This window comes from Notothenia rossii (assembly GCF_949606895.1).
Source record: "Notothenia rossii genome assembly, chromosome: 5".
Classification (NCBI taxonomy): domain Eukaryota; kingdom Metazoa; phylum Chordata; class Actinopteri; order Perciformes; family Nototheniidae; genus Notothenia; species Notothenia rossii.
This window is the reverse complement of record NC_136903.1, coordinates 26488541-26505780: the sequence shown is the minus strand read 5'-3', so window position 1 is coordinate 26505780 and position 17240 is coordinate 26488541. Positions and strand designations below refer to the sequence as shown.

Genomic DNA, 17240 nt, shown 5'->3' with positions numbered 1-17240 from the left:
ATACACAACCAAATGAAACACAGTTCAAACATAAACACGACACAAAAATCTGAAAAAGAAGAAAAACATAAATAATTTAGTTAACAGATAACAGATTTATCATAAATTCTCACAAGTTCAATAATTGTGATATCTAATTGAAGTATCAAAAGCAATGTTGTGTTTTGCCTACTTTAGCCACTTTCCCATCTATTTGCAAAGACATGAACTTGATTTTCCTGGTTATTTTTTCTTTCCATATCTAAATGGTTCTTCCATTTATAGTGGTGATTACCAATTCCTTGTAATTTGTTTGATTACTACTAGGAATAAGTAGGAATCTTTCTTTTGAATGTCTTCTGTTGTTCCCAAGTATTAGTATACGTTTATTTTTATTTTAGGAAATACAAAAATAGTTGACAGTTATTTTATAGCTCGACTCGCTTTTTGTTATCTCCACTGTGCCAGCTAATGCTGACCCCTCCCACCCACTCAGCTGTCACTCCTGCCTGTCATCTCTGCCTTCTCAGGATACTGTCTGTTTGACCTTTCCTTGAACTCCACTTGTTCCCTCTCTGTGGGAGGTTTCCACATATTTAGCTTCAAATTCCACACCTGTCATCCCCGTCTGTCTATGTGGCTGCTCATACATAAAACACACACACCTCTACCTTTCTGTAAAATGTATAAGCCCACGTTACCACCCAACTTAATGTAATTGTAAAAAGAAAATCTATTTTGCGAGCTCCAGTTGCAAATGTGTCCTGCACAGCCAACATATTCATAACGGAGAAAACGTAATAATTAAACTGATATGACTTATCAATCTTTAAATATGGAAACTATTGCAGAAATGTGTTTCTTGTATACTAGCACACACAGTATAGGTATACTTCAGGTGTACATGAGTATACTGTATGAAGTAGGGCTGCTCGATTATGGCAAAAATCATAATCTCGATTATTTGGGTCAATAATTGATATCACAATTATTAAAAAGGATTATCCATTTACTTTGAAAACATCCATTTATTTAAAAAATAAATGTGAACAGTATGTTTTTAACAGTTGATTACCCTGAACGTTAAGTATAATTAAACTGAAAAACCAATTTAAAAAAATCGTTTTATTTCGATTATGTTGTTTTCATAGTCGTTGCAAGCCAAAATCGTAATTGCGATTAAAACACGATTAATTGAGCAGCCCTAATATGAAGGCATATTGTGCATGCATTGTACTTGCATTTAGGTCACAGCTAGAGAATTATAAAAATGTTTGTATACGCTATAATTGTGAAAGTTAACGATTTGTTACATAGATTAGAATTTAAAAGGTAAAGAAGCTAAACTGATTTGAACTTTTTAAGCTTTAAATGTTATATGTCATCAATAAGACAATTAATACTCAAACATTGAATGAATAGGAACTGTTTTGAAAGGCAAATCGCTCTGTAAGGGAATCTACTTCCTCAATAATGTGAGTGCATTATAAAATGTAAGAAAAGGGAAATGCTCGAGGGACCGGTTAAACCTCAACACGTTAAGAGATGATGACTTGGATAAATACAGAAGCCGCAGAACACACGGTCACGGGCTCAAGCGGTATACTGTATTGTTGCTGCTGCTTTCAAAGACTGATAAGATAGAATAGTTATATTCTCTATTGTGGACTCCAGCACATCAAGAATGAACACAACAGTAATTTACCATCATATGCAGGGGTGTCCAAACTCTTTTCAGTGAAGGCCACATACAGAAAAACATGCGAAGGGCTGGGTCACTCACTTGAGGTGAGTTATATTGCCTCATAAGTTCAGTTATAAGTTAGCAAAATCAATCAAATGTAGATCAATTATTATATATTGAATATGCGTTAAGAAAAAAAACTGCCTACATCACAGCGCTCCATAGGGTTTCATTTATTTGTTATCAAATTGTTGGCAGCTTATCCCTTAAAACAGAAGCCTCAGATTGTTTATAATGAGGGGAAATAGGAAGTGCCTGTTTCATGCTTGTTATGCAAATGAGTTATTGGACTTTAATTGACTGAATTCATTTGAAACGTGGTCTTATTAACACACAAATACTACTGTGTAATATCTGTTTACATACTGTATATATTTAAGAAGCACAATATAAGAAAAGTACAAGTTTCAGGTGTAGGCCATATTCCGTTATACTTGTTGAATTGGCTGATATCCGATGGGCCACAGTTGGCCCCGGGGCCGTTGTTTGGACAACCCTGATCTAAAGTAACCATACTGTGTAACTGCAGTCATTCTGACTTGTCATACAGTAGGAGGAGCAGCACAGGTGTTACTAATAACATAATGTTCTTATCTATACTGTCAGTGAGCCATGACAGTGTGATACACATCAGCAGAACTCGGAACCTGAAGCTACATGTTATTCAGCTAGGACTGCATCAAACCATTTCATTATTGTTCTGCTGATTATTTTATGGATTAATAGATTTTTCTTAATTTTGTATCTAAATCCAATGTCTCCTAGCCCAAGGATGATGTCTTTAAATGTATTTAATAGTCAGTTTAAAACTCAAAGATATATAGATTAATATAATATATAAAACACACAAAAGGGGGAAATGTACATGTTTTAGAGGCCAAAATAGCATTTTCAAACATTCTTTAATGTGAAATAATACTAATACTAATGGAATAGTTAGCAATTATCTTTGTTTTTTGAATTGTTGCAGCTCTAAATTAAGCCATAATTCATTTTATTGTTGTTTGTTTTACAGTAATATGTCTAAAAAGTCTTCAGCAAAAGGACTGACGTTGCATAAACATTATATTTTCTCTGAAGATACATCAAAGTTTGCATGAGTTTAGCGTCAGTCATTGTGTTTTATGTATAGAGAGGATACATTGTATTCAGCAAGGAGAGCTATTTAAAACAGGCACAATCAAATCCATACCTGAAGTATTTAAAACAATCAGCTTAATACATTGTATTGCTGATGGACTCCAGGGTAATGTTCACTTCAGGGCCGGTTATTGACCTCTGGCTACCTCACAGCATCCATCAGGCTAACTGCTGAGCATCCATTACATCTCCTTCATTCTGCTTCCTCTCAGGAGTGCCCCTAACCCTTGAGCTGCCCCCAGTGTGATGGATGGAGAGGAGCTTCTGCAGGGTGGGGACACGGAGGCCTCGTGGTCCCTGCTGTCCTGGATGGCGTCCTTACTCATGGTGTTCGGGGGGGCCCTGCCCTATGTGCCCCAGTACCAGGACATCCAGAGGAGCAACCACAGCGAAGGCTTCTCCACCAGAGTCTGCCTCGTGCTGCTCATCGCCAACATCCTGCGCATCTTCTTCTGGTGAGCAACAGAGCAGAAGGCTTTTCATTTCCTCTGATTCTGACATTTATATTTTTTTCCTATCTTCTTTCTTCTTTTTGCTCTTCGTAGGGCACAAAGGTCATTCCTTAGCTCAGTCTTGGTGTCAAAAATGGATGAAATTGGAATATGATCACAGAATAAAACTAGATGAATTATATTATCTGAGCTTTTTACTGTTCCCTTTAAGATTTTTGCAAAGGCTCTTTCACACAGCAGAGGGCAAAGGTCATTGTTCTGACTGGAGGCGCTGAGGAGGGAATTAAATAGATATTTTACAGAATCGGGTTGGAAGATTGTATTATTTATAAGGTCATTTTTTGACGCTGAAAGCCTCCATGACATGCCCTGTTATAATAAAACCTATATTGGTGAATGAATAGTTTACTGTTGTATGAGGGTGTACACAGGCCTTGTGTATGTGTTGTGTCTTACTTTTAGTGCAAAGGCCATACTAGACTCTTATAGTGTCTTTTTATTTTGTATCCCAAAAGTTTCTCTGATTTGTATCGTTGCTTTGGTTGCGTCCTTGCAGGATAGGGAAACAGTTTGAGCTCACCCTGCTGCTCCAGAGTGTGGTGATGATCCTCACCATGTTTGCCATGCTCCACCTCTGCTGCACCGTCCAAAACAACAACCGAGTGAGCACCAAGCAACACCGACTCTCAGGTATTACCCACCCACACCATCTTAACACATAGCAAAAAAATAAATAATTACAATCACCGCCATTTATCTAGTAATTACAATCATTTGAGGGTAGTAAACAACAGCGAGCCACTGCTCTGTGTCAGCAGTTTATTGCTTCAACTCCCACTCCTTGCCAAAAGAGGGGGCCATTGGAGAAGCTTAACTGGCAAGGCTGCTGTTTTCAAAATGCCTTACCTCTGAGAGCCACATATTTAAATGCATATTCACTTGCCTTATTCTTTATGTATTAGTTACCTGTGGCTCCTTAAAACAGATGCTGTTCTTCACTGGCTGTGTTAAAGCCCGGCGGGTAATGAAATTGCGTCATGGATATTAAGATGTGTAAGAAAATGCAAGTCAAAGCAGAAATGGCCTGTGGATGTATTAGTTACTGTTCTGTATCACACACGATTAGGTTGTTCTGGGGACTGTGTGTGTGTGTGTGTGTGTGTGTGTGTGTGTGTGTGTGTGTGTGTGTGTGTGTGTGTGTGTGTGTGTGTGTGTGTGTGTGTGTGTGTGTGTGTGTGTGTGTGTGTGTGTGTGTGTGTGTGTGTGTGTGTGTGTGTGTGTGTGTGTGTGTGTGTGTGTGTGTGTGTGTGTGTGTGTGTGTGTGTGTGTGTGTGTAGCGGGAAGTAGGAAGTGAATACAGATGGGAAGGAGAAGGCTGAGACTAGCAGCCGATTTAAATATGTATATGTTTGCGAGTGCGGAGGGAGAGAGCCTGTCAAAGGTTATTTTCAGGGTCACTCTTTAAAAGGCGCCGTCTCTTATGGGTAATTGTGTTTTCTTTTTTACGGAGGCTCCAGTTGATTGCTTTTGCAAATGGGCTGACAGAAATTCAATCCAAGTAAAATTTTTATGAGATTACGGCCCGTAGAGGGACATGGAGTGACGGAGTCTTGTAATACTCATTATGCAGAGCAGAGTGTGTTATTTAAGTCATAAATTATAATCATGTTGATGGGTTTTTTAAGAGGGATATGTTTCTTTATAAATCAAAACAGGATGTTTGCCCACTTGTGTCACTGTCGGTGGCAATTCTTTTAAAGTGACTTGTAACTGAGAGATGGAAGATTCTGAGTGTTTGGACATGTTATCTGTATCTTTGGCGTGTGTTATTCTCAGCAAATAACTGTTGTATTACTCACCACGAGGGCCCACGCTCATTGTTATCATTTCACTTGTGGTTGATTGCTAGTTTTCTCTGAGGGTGGATGATATCATAAGCTCTATATCGATATGTGCTCAATATTTCTACATATATATATATATAAATAAAAAATAAAAACTACAATGGCAGATGCAGAGCGCAGACCATCGCCACTGCCATGTGCTCCTCAGATGGCTCCATAGCCCTAGTCAGAAAGTCCTTATTCCAACTATGTTCATGAGCTTTAAAGAGGCCCTGTTATGCTTTTTTGGATTTCCCTTTACTGTAGTGTGTTATTTAGGTTTTAGTTCATGTAAATGGTCTGTAAAGGTTAACATTCCAAATGTTCTCTCCCACAAACGCCCCCTCATGCCTGAAACACCTTGATTCCTTTTTTTACTTCGGGAACATAGTGACATCTCTACCTAACACTCTTGCTTCTATTGCGGGACATATCTTAGCGGTTGACCAATCACTACAGAGCAGACTGGGCTCTGGTTTCAGACAGAGGGTGAAAAGAGGTGCTGCAGCACAGGCAGTATGAGAAAAATAAAGAGCTTTTTGAACATCAAATCATGTAAACATGACACAGTAGATGACCATGACACAACACTGACACCAAGAAGTAGAAGTTTAAAACATTTTAAAACACGTAGATATGTGTCTAAGTTGTTTATGACTTGAGGGGATGTAAAATACATTTACCCAGTAGTGAACTCATTTTTCTGATGTATTCTGACACAAATTCAGCACACACGCCATCTCTCGCAATGCTAACAGAAGCAAAACATCATTTGCATTTTCCCATCGTCATTCAGATCAATTCCCAAATGTAATGGGTTCATCTTCAGCCCATGCTACGCCCGCAAACCAAGGTTTGTGGTGAATGTAGTTTTCTATTTAATCCTGCTGAGAGACAAACAAATAAACAGCCAAAGACCTAACCTCCTAAGCAGAGGGTATTCAAACTCTGTCAGCGCGCCATGTGTTCTCTCTATGTTAAACAGGCTTAGATACAGAGAGATGATGATGATGGTGACCAAATCGCCGCAGATTATTTTGTCTACTATGACCCCGGTTACTAAAACATTGCAACACAAGCTGCTTACATCAACCCCCGCCCTTTATAGAAGGGGGGGGGGGTTAGGGTTTCAGGTTCACAGAGCACGGGTACCATGATGGGTCAGGACAAGAATAGATTGTACCAGCCTTTCCTCCTAACTTATCAGGACATCCCCATGTAAAGTTCTTTCTTCCAGTAAGATTAATAACTATTTTAAAGTCGCTTTCATTTACATTTATCAGCTAGTCTCCCAGCAGCACCCTTCTTCTCTGCTCCACTCTCCTTCTTGTTCTCTCCACTGCTCTTCTTCTCACTTCATTCTTGCCTTCTGTTGCTTGTTCATCTTGCTCCTCCTCCTCTTCTTCCTTCACCTCGCCTCACCTTTAAGGAAGGACATCTGAGACTGAAATCCACGTGTGTCACACAGGGGTCATCTATGATCTATCTGCCCGCTTGCCAACACCTGTTCCCTGCTTGCTGACTTGATTTTCCACTTCCTAAAGACAAACACATAGAAACAAACACTAATTATATGACGAATTGAAATGAGGAATTACTTAACATTTATCTATTCAACTGCCGCCGCTGATTTCTGCATTTGTTACATTCTGTTCCCCCTCTCCACTTGCTGTGGTTTCCCATACTTGCGAAGGCATCTCTTGGCATGTGTGTGCTACAGAAGGTGTTTTCCATATTTAAGTAATTTATTTCTGCTGATTTCTGTTTAGCTTTTTTTTACCTTAGGGTGTTCAATGTGCTGCCGACTAAATCTGGCATGGTGCCTTGATTCATGGTTGCTCCCGCCAAGCTTGTTTCCTGCAGCTGGCTTTGCAGTGTTGCAGTGATACAAAACACAATGATAAGTCGAATACGCTTAAGTGATTCAGATTCAGGCCTTTTTTACTTTGTTAGTACTCCGGTGTGAAAGCGCCTAAAGGTTCTGACTGCTGGTCTGCTTTCACACTTGTTAGTGATGTTCCCATCCGTGGTACGTTTACATAATGCCTTCCTGAACAAAGTGTAGGTGTTTACCATTGTTGCCAGAAAACAATGTTGGAACCTTATCTGATGTATCCAGGGAAATGTTGAACAATGGGGGAACAATGTTATTGTGACGGAAAAGAGTGATGTTTACAAACCTTTTATAAAGATGTTTTGTTCGGCATCAAGTTGAGGTAGGCTGGGCGATATGAAGAAACTCCAGAATCCACATATCTCTGAACAAATACCTCAATATCGATATATGTTGAGACAATATTGTAGGGTTGACCATTGATGCCTTTACATTATAAAGAGTGATCAGCAATGTGGATTTAATGACCATGCGGTTAATGGAAAATAACATAAACAGTAAAAGAGCCAAGGAAAAACATCACTTGCAAATATTACGGTGTGCATAATACCCAAGACAATATCTAGATTCATAACGATCTCAATGTTATGTAAGGGATACACCTTCATGGTTTTTCATATATGAGCGCCTTGATGCACATTATCCAGCTTATTTCATGGCTACAATAAACCCCTGATTGTACAATATTGATTCAAAAATGATTTGATTGATTTTAAAAATGATCGTGTTGCTTCCGCCAAGACATTTGTTGGCTGGAGATCAGCGACAGCAACGTAACTTAAAATGACGGCAGCATCAAGGTCTTCTGTAACTGTCCAAGTCTGTTCACATTTTCTTTTCCATTAACCAGTCTTAAAACAATTTCGGAGCTCATACCATATTTATATATGCTAAATCATGTGTACTTCCTGTCCGTCTTCTTCTGTTTTTTTTCTGACGTCCAGAGCTCTGTTTTTTAACCACTTTCTTTTCTTCACTGGTGACAGTTTAGCCATCATGAATCCAAAGTTTCGTTGTCTGCACAAATATGAAAAATGATTACTCAGTATTATAAAATACAGTAAAGTATTTCATGGTGTTTTCTGAGGGAGCTAAAGCTGACGTTAAAGTTACGGGGCTTTTTCATGCGGATTGATATGACTGCACATAGTCCTCCTTAGCAACGGTCTGTTAGCGAGAATTATCAACATCTGGAATGTCCAAATTGACCTATCAGAAACGAGAATTCACTAAGCCGTGTAATACATTGATATATTTTCCATCCCTAAATGAGATCGTTATGATTTGCTGTCCTGTATCTTTGAAATAATTGTATCCCCACTATTTTGTCTCCTTTTTTAACATGAACTACAGTACTTATGTTATCATGAGATATTGTATTTGTAAAATGATGTATTGCATTCTCACTCAAACATGAATCGCATCACAGATAATCTTTTCACCTTTTAAACCCTTATAGCTATCATACATTGCGTTTTAAGTGGATGATGTGCCCTCATGAAGTAGACCTACGCTGTAAATTAAGCATTTCCCTCTCTTGAACACAAAATCAACTGACATGGAGTTTTTCAAGTGCTGCCTTTTCAGTTAAGTGGAAGCCGAGAGAAAATCAACATGATTAGACCGGAATGTACTTTTCTAGCAAGGTCACCTTCATTATCATTAATGAGTGTGAGGAGGTATGGACCGGGTAAATTACATACTCATTTTTGTATGTGTGTGCTTGTATTGGTATTCTCTGCATCCCTCACTGCCTTAATCTTTATCAAAATGAAAGATCAGCAAAAGCAGAAGCTGTTTTTTATCACTGTCAGCATTGTTGCAGAGCCATTTACAATAGTATTGAACACCTAATTGTGAAAATATGTCCAAAATGAACCGTCTCTAAAGTATAAATTATAATCTCCAAAGATTAAGAATGATCCAAAGGAAACCATTGAATACAAATTGAAGATGTTATGATTTATAGATTACATTTCGAGCCTGTGTGCAGTATCTGAAGTGTCTTTTTAATGGTCCCTACGCTGAGCCGACTCACAGTCCTGACTTTGCAGTGACTTCCTGTGATGGCCCCAGGGTGCCACATTAACAGCTCTTGCCTTATGATACAGAGGCTGATAGGGGAGCGAGCTGGAGAGATTATGTTCAAAGACAAATGTGACTTCAGGGTAAGTGTCAGGCTTGGTGCAATGAAAGCGGGAAGTAACTTTGAACAAGTGGAAAGTAAAAATGTGAAGGACTGGGGAGCCACTGTGGAAGCAAATGAGGAAATTCTTCCTTCTGTTCTGTGAATTATTTAAGTTTCAAATATTAATAGGAGTTAAGCTGCAACCAGTGGTTAATTTTAAATCAAATAAAAAGTAGAGCAACATCCTCCTCTACTGGTCTCACTGGGTAGAGCATTACTTTAACACATTTCACATCAGCTGTTACATTTTGGCAGTTGATCGTTTTACATTAGAGTTCACATTTAACAGCCAATTCTCTCAGCTCTCACCCACAACACAGCTTTATGAGTCACCTACCAAAAGAGCGGTTTGTGGAAGCCAGTGAGAGCTAGGCAGACAATAAACAGAAGAAGAGATGGGACTGTTGATAGCTGCTGTTGACCCTGTGGTCATCCTTAAAACCATTAGCACTCAAGTGGTGAAAGCAATTTCAATTTGCTCTTGATAACCTCTTTGAGAGAGGTGCAGCCGAGCAGACATAGGAAGCGTGACAGGAATTGTTTAAAACAATGTGTGTGCTCAGTCCGTGGTTCATTTGTTGCAAAAACATACGTTACTTTTATACAGCATCTACGGTGGCCCTGAAGTGCAAGACACCACAGCATTTCACAAAACACCACAGCATTTCACAAAACACTACAGCATTTCAGAAAACCAAACAGCATTTCAGAAAACCAAACAGCATTTCAGAAAACACAACAGCATTTCACAAAACGCCACAGCATTTCACAAAACACCACAGCATTTCACAAAACGCAACAGCATGTCACAAAACGCCACAGCATTTCACAAAACGTTGCAGCATTTCACAAAACACAACAGCATTTCACAAAACACAACAGCATTTCACATTGGACGGAAAGGGTATTTCTTAGGGAGAACACTTCTTGTTTGTGATTGGACAGAGCCAGCCAGAGAAGCACTGCTGTGATTGGTTGTTTTTGCTGCCAGTCAAACAATTAAGCTTCGTGATTGGCCCAACACATCAGCCATTAGCTGTTAGCACACACTCAGAGCTCAATGCTCCTCAGATCTGTTCAGAAACTGGACGAGTTAAACATATACAAAACACAGACTGTCTATGTCATGGCGAATACAGTCGCTGCTTTATTTATGTCTATGACGTTGTTGTGAGTGTGGACGGAGCATGGATGACGGAGCAGCTATAGGTTAGTTTAGCCTGATCGATCCGATTCCAATAGGATTTACATGGAGATACGCCCCGCCCCCTCTCCAGCGTCTTGTTTGAATGACAAGAGTAAACACAGAATTAATGCTTTATTAATTCATGGTTTTTAAGGGGCTTATCTCCATGTAAATACTATGGTACACTACCCAATATTCGCATCGCTCTAATCGCTCGAGTTTCAGCGCGGCTGTCAGCTGTGTTTGCTCCTGTCATTCAAACAAGACGCGCTGGAGAGGGGGCGGGGCGTATCTCCATGTAAATTATATGGGAGATACCAACTGCAACAAAATGAACATATTTGACCGTGATTTAATTGTAATACACGTTCCAAAGTGATGCCGAAGTAACTACATACTGATAACGGTTAGTAAAAACCATGAATTAACGCTTTGACAAGTCTGCAAACAAGACGGCAGGCGAAAAGCTTTTAAAATGCGTGTTTTCTGAATTGAGTCAGATCCATCAGGCTAAACTAACCTGTAGCTGCTCCGTCCACACTCACAACAACGTCATACAGACATAAATAAAGCAGCGACTGTATTCACCATGACATAAATAGTCTGTGGTTTGTACATGTTTAACTTTTGTCCAGTTTCTGAACATATATGAGGAGCTGTGAGTGTGTGCTAACGGCTTGGGACCACGTTGGGACATATTGCGCTATCGGCCGTTGACCAATCACGAAGCGTCATTTCTTGACTGGCAGCAAAAACAACCAATCACAGCAGTGCTTCTCTGGCTGGCTCTGTCCAATCACAAGCAAGAAGTGTTCTCCCTAGGGATACCCTTTCCGTCCAATGTGAACTGCTGTGGTGTTTCCTGAAATGCTGTTGCGTTTTCTGAAATGCTGTTGCGTTTTCTTAAATGCTGTTGCGTTTTTCTGAAATACTGTGGCGTTTTCTGAAATGCTGTGGTGTTTCCTGAAATACTGTTGCGTTTTCTGAAATGCTGTTGCGTTTTCTGAAATGCTGTTGCGTTTTCTTAAATGCTGTTGCGTTTTCTGAAATACTGTGGCGTTTTCTGAAATGTTGTTGCGTTTTCTGAAATACTGTTGCGTTTTCTGAAATGCTGTTGCGTTTTCTTAAATGCTGTTGCGTTTTTCTGAAATACTGTGGCGTTTTCTGAAATGCTGTGGTGTTTCCTGAAATACTGTTGCGTTTTCTGAAATGCTGTTGCGTTTTCTGAAATGCTGTTGCGTTTTCTTAAATGCTGTTGCGTTTTCTGAAATACTGTGGCGTTTTCTGAAATGCTGTTGCGTTTTCTTAAATGCTGTTGCGTTTTTCTGAAATACTGTGGCGTTTTCTGAAATGCTGTGGTGTTTTCTGAAATACTGTTGCGTTTTCTGAAATGCTGTTGCGTTTTCTGAAATGCTGTTGCGTTTTCTTAAATGCTGTTGCGTTTTCTGAAATACTGTGGCGTTTTCTGAAATGCTGTTGCGTTTTCTGAAATGCTGTTGCGTTTTCTTAAATGCTGTTGCGTTTTCTGAAATACTGTGGTGTTTTCTGAAATGCTGTGGTGTTTTCTGAAATGCTGTGGCGTTTTCTGAAATGCTGTGGCGTTTTCTGAAATGCTGTGGTGTTTTCTGAAATGCTGTGGCGTTTTCTGAAATGCTGTGGCGTTTTCTGAAATGCTGTGGTGTTTTCTGAAATGCTGTGGTGTCTTGCACTTCAGGGCCACCGTAAGCATCTGACTCAAAAGACACACAACTATATCTTGAGGCGCAGTGCTTTTTTTCTTCTTTCGGTCAAAGACAACTTGAAGAGGGGAGAATTCTGAATAACTTATCCTTTCACTTCCAATTCTCTTTTTTAACCAGGCTGCACTCAAATTTGAACTTTTAACTGCCCAGTTGTTGGGAGATAGTATGCCACTGTCCACATTACAGCCCTGTACAGTACAGATGAGTTGTGTGTGACCCTGAGTCATCGTTATATTGCAACGTTGAGGTTGGATGCAATTTTTCAGATTAGTCTTTGAATTTTAAAGGGGCTCTATTGTGCTAATTTTCAGGTTTTATAATTGGATTTTGTTCCCCTACTGTGACATGTTTACATGCTTTAATGTTCAAAAAGTGCTTTCTTTTTCTCATACTGCCTGTGTTGCAGCACCTCTTTTCACCCTCTGTCTGAAACCAGAGCCCAGTCTGCTCTTATTGGGTAGCTGGCCAACTCTGTTGTGACTGGTTATGATTAGAAAAAAAAAAAAAAATCATTTTAGAATCATAAATCTATCAATCATAAATCTATCGATTAGATTTATGATTAGAAAATTATAAAAGTACGGTAGACATGCGGATATTATCCGGCTGAACAAAACGTACATTTATCAACAGTAACAGGTTCGTTTTCCACAGACCTTATTTCAAGCTATTTTCCAAAATCCTATGGAGAAATCTCATTGCTTTTTTGTCGAGGGAACCCATGCGCAGCTTACTTCCGGGTTTTAGGACGCGTAACTGCACCACTCTGCTGGTTATGAACAAGACTTCACTTTAAAATAGGGAACATGTTCTTAGATATAAATACCTAATTTTGAGTTATTGAGACACCATTAACACTTATAGTTTCATGCCTTGTTACATAAGAATAGATCATATTTGTTAAGTGTTATTATGGTATAATTACTATTCTTGTGGTACTACTGCCTTATTAGGCCCATATTGAGCAGGGCATATTAAGACCAAAACTCATGTACAATAACTTCCTAACTTGCAATAAATAAGCACTAATTAGAGGGTTATTGAGGAAAAACTCTCAACTAATGGCTTATTACTTGTAGAACATGGTAATGTAGAATAAGGCATTAATAAGTGTTTTATAAAGGGCCAATATACTGCTAATATGCATGTTAATCAACAACTAGTTGATGGTTAATTTGTGTATATTCGGGATTGTGGGAAATTGTATTTCGATCTCTCTGTCTGTACACACCAACTGAGAGATTGACTATAAAGTTGACTTTTACTTGATTTAAAGTAAGATAATTTAAATGCAGATAATTTACATGCATACACATCTATAGAATACACTACAGGACAGGGAAAACACCCCCCCAAAAAAACATTATTGGGCCCCTTAAACAGTATTTGTCATAGATCTTGATCTAGAGCAAGTCATAGATCTGGGCCTAATTGAAGCGAGTGCCAGCTCTGTGTGTGTGAGGTTCCTTGTGTCTTGTACATATTATCGTTTCTGAAAAAACAGTTAGTAAGGCAGTGAAGAATATGATGACTCTGCCACTCACCCTTATCTGAAACACTCAGGCAGCACTGCAGCAGGAAATATAAGGTGTAACAAAGCACACTCACACACACACACAAACACACACACACACACACACACACACACACACACACACATACACACACACACACACACACACACACACACACACACACACACATCGACACGGACAGACCCAACCTATTTAATTTACATATCCTACAACACACTGACAAAATATTCTGCTCATTTTCAACGTCAAGTGTGTTTAATTAAACCCCTGATAACAGCGACACTAATTAGCAAGTCAAATGAATTCAGGTATAGTAAAGGTGCTTTGAATGTTTAAAAAATTGAAATGATATAACGTGCCCTGGAGGGTATTTATGAAGATTATTTTTCTCCTTGTAAGTTCTCAAGATGAAGCTTATAGAAGAGCCGCAATGTGAAAACACTTTCCAAAACCGAAGATACATTTTTTTTATAACATTAAGAAGATTTTCCCCCAGTCAGTGTTGTGCATTTGGCAAGGGGAGTGATAGCAAGTTGTTGGATATTTAAGCCAAAACATTCTGATGTCACATGGCCCTCGAGGGCTGTTTGTTGTCCCACATTAGTAAGAATGTCTGCAAACTGCTATCCTCCAAAGTGCGTGTATGTGTTTTTGTTATACACTACATCATTAATAATGGCTGAATTTATTTTTGGTTTCCGAGTCCTGATATCGTACCTGTGTGTGTGTGTGTGTGTGTGTGTGTGTGTGTGTGTGTGTGTGTGTGTGTGTGTGTGTGTGTGTGTGTGTGTGTGTGTGTGTGTGTGTGTGTGTGTGTGTGTGTGTGTGTGTGTGTGTGTGTGTGTGTGTGTGTGTGTGTGTGTGTGTGTGTGTGTGTGTGTGTGTGTGTGTGTGTCTCTGTCTGTCTGTCTGTCTGTCTGTCTGTGTGTGTGTGAGAGACTGTGAGAGACTGTGAGAGACTGTGTGTGTGTGTGAGAGACTGTGTGTTAGGTCATATGTCAGGGAATTTGTTCTGTTTTAGGTACAAGATTGTGTGTGTGTTTGACGTATTGATAAAGCAATCCATTTATCAGGCGGCCGGATGCCTGCTAACCGAACATGAAGTCAATACCTCCTGAGTGCCCGTTAAGTCAATGAAGGAACATCCTCATTTCCTCGCTGTGGCAGAGCCGGTTGATATCAATATATTTGATCAAATGTAGGTTATAAATAAGGTTACTGTAGTAATTGAAACCTTTCCTGATACTGACTTAAGCTTAAAGGAAACCACATTAGTTTATATCTCATCAACATTTTGCTCTTAATATAAACCTCTAGCATACATTACATGAAACATGATTAACATGCAACCTATTGTATATGATTTCATTATCATAGTTTATTGTTTTTTAATTTCATTATTTATAGTGTCTTTTGGAAACATTGTCTTTACTTCAGAGCCGAACAAATTAGCATTTAGTTTTTGTTAAAATTTGTTTTGAAATTGTTCCTTTTTTTTCTTTATCATATGTTTTCTTGCATGTGAGGAGTACAATTCAATCATTGTTGCTTAGTTATCTTTGGTCGAATTGCACAAAAAAAAGATTAACTATTAAATAATACAAATCAAGGGATAGCTCGAACACTGCTCTTTAATTGATTCAGTTCAATTTCTCTCCACCTAGCCCCTTTTTTTACACTGTGGCTGTCACAGCTGCATTGTGTCCTAACCGGCTCGATTACTAGATCCACACACCAATAACTAAATGAATACAAATTCCCAGAGTGTATGAACCCTTTCGAATAAATTATGCAGAGCTAAATTGTCTCTGTTTGAGGGTTAATGCATGTTAGTCCTTGACTCCACAGTGTCAAGGAGGTGGCATGATAAACACATCCCTTTGAGGTTTGAGCTCATTATTCCCTCATTGAGTCAAAAATTACAATGAGATTGACTTCAACCTCTCGTCCTTCACTCTCTCATGGCCTTATGCTCAGTGTGTCGTCCTCTGATGAGACCAATCCAAGGGTATGCCAATGAGTGTTTTTTTATTTTATTTTTTTATAAAGCAAAGCATGTTTGAAAGGGAAAACTCTTTCTGTGTCAAAACATATGTACACTACAACTACTAATAACAATTACATAAATAAAGATTCTCAACAAGTATATTTTTGGGGTATGGGAAATACCTTATCTAGGGTGTAAGGAAAAGTAATGGCATGGCTAAATCTACTTGGGTTGGTTAGTCCATTTTCATTATTTAAAGAAAACACCTGCTCCTACAGAAACGTTTTTCAAACCCTACAAAATTCTGGGGTGATCCAATCTGTAGAGGTAGAGGAACTACAGCTGTGTGTGTAGTAGAGTATGTAGCAGAGTGCCTGCTTCCCACTGTCCTAATTGGAGAGGCAATGCTGTGCGCTGGGCATTCTGCCATCCATGAGACACCAGACTATGCATGCTTCTCTGACTCACCTCCAACATTTCCCACTGTGCTTCCTGAGAACACTGGTGCCTGCAGGACTCCCCTCAACCCAAACACGCACGCATACACATGCAGTAAACTCAGACTGTTGCAAACATCTAAAGCTGGCGAGAAAAATACCTCTGTTTCTGGGAATCTAGGCTATCAAGAGTTTGTCTGTTATTTGTTAACAGTCTTTTTTTGCATGCTTCTGGTGACTCATTTTATAATTTGTCAATATTCCTGCAGATCAAATACTTCCACGAAAGCGAGACAGATAATTATGTAAATAAACAAAAGAGCAAAAAAATGGAATAAAGCTCAAGTGGGCTAGGATTAACAGATTGCTAATATCCTTGCTGTTCAGATTCTTAATGTACTTCAAACAATGAACTGAGCAGATTGGGTAGGAGTCGGGGGAAATTAGTGTTAAACAGTGGTACAGCAAATAACAATGCCTGAATTTATTAGCCCACCAAAATTCCTACCACCAGTACACAAATATATCGGCAAGTAGCGCACATACAGATGCATTCGCGTGACTTGTAGCGAAACGGTGCTGACTTTGCGTTTCTATGGTGGGAGCGGTACCGAGTCCCGACCATACGGTGTTGCTATCCTCTGCGATGCGCACTACTTAAAATTTGTCGCAAAGCGCTGCACTCAAAGTGGACCTTTCAACACGTAACTAATCAGATTACTGCTGTGCTAATCAGTGCAAGCTAGCAGGGGAACTTGCTATTTTCACCACAAGTATCTGCACCAAACCTCACATAGAGCAAAAAAAAGATCAAGTAGATGCAGCTTTACTTTCAGCTTGGATAGCTACAGCTGCTAGCCGTAGCTAGCATTCTAAACCAAGCAAACTGGGATGGCTATGGAGTGGATTCAATGCAGAAGTATGGACTGCAATTTAAACTTCTCTCCCCCACCATATAAATGTGTCTTTATTTATCTCCTATTCTCTCTCAAGCAAGTGGACACTGATGCAACCTCACAGCAAGAACATGCTTGCTGAATCCTATTGAATCTGGGTCAGGTTTTTAAAAACAA

General features: G+C 39.3%; 1 protein-coding gene across 1 annotated transcript in view; it reads left to right on the top strand.

Annotated features, from left to right (window-relative positions):
- The window catches only part of LOC307039934 (solute carrier family 66 member 2), a 57010-nt gene that overhangs the window by 2277 nt on the left and 37493 nt on the right, over window positions 1-17240 (top strand). The window contains exons 2-3 of the mRNA XM_079682388.1: window positions 3076-3318; window positions 3872-4005. Of these exons, the coding sequence (XP_079538514.1) occupies window positions 3110-3318; window positions 3872-4005 (343 nt within the window). The 5' untranslated portion in view covers window positions 3076-3109. The remainder of the gene's footprint in view (window positions 1-3075; window positions 3319-3871; window positions 4006-17240) is intronic.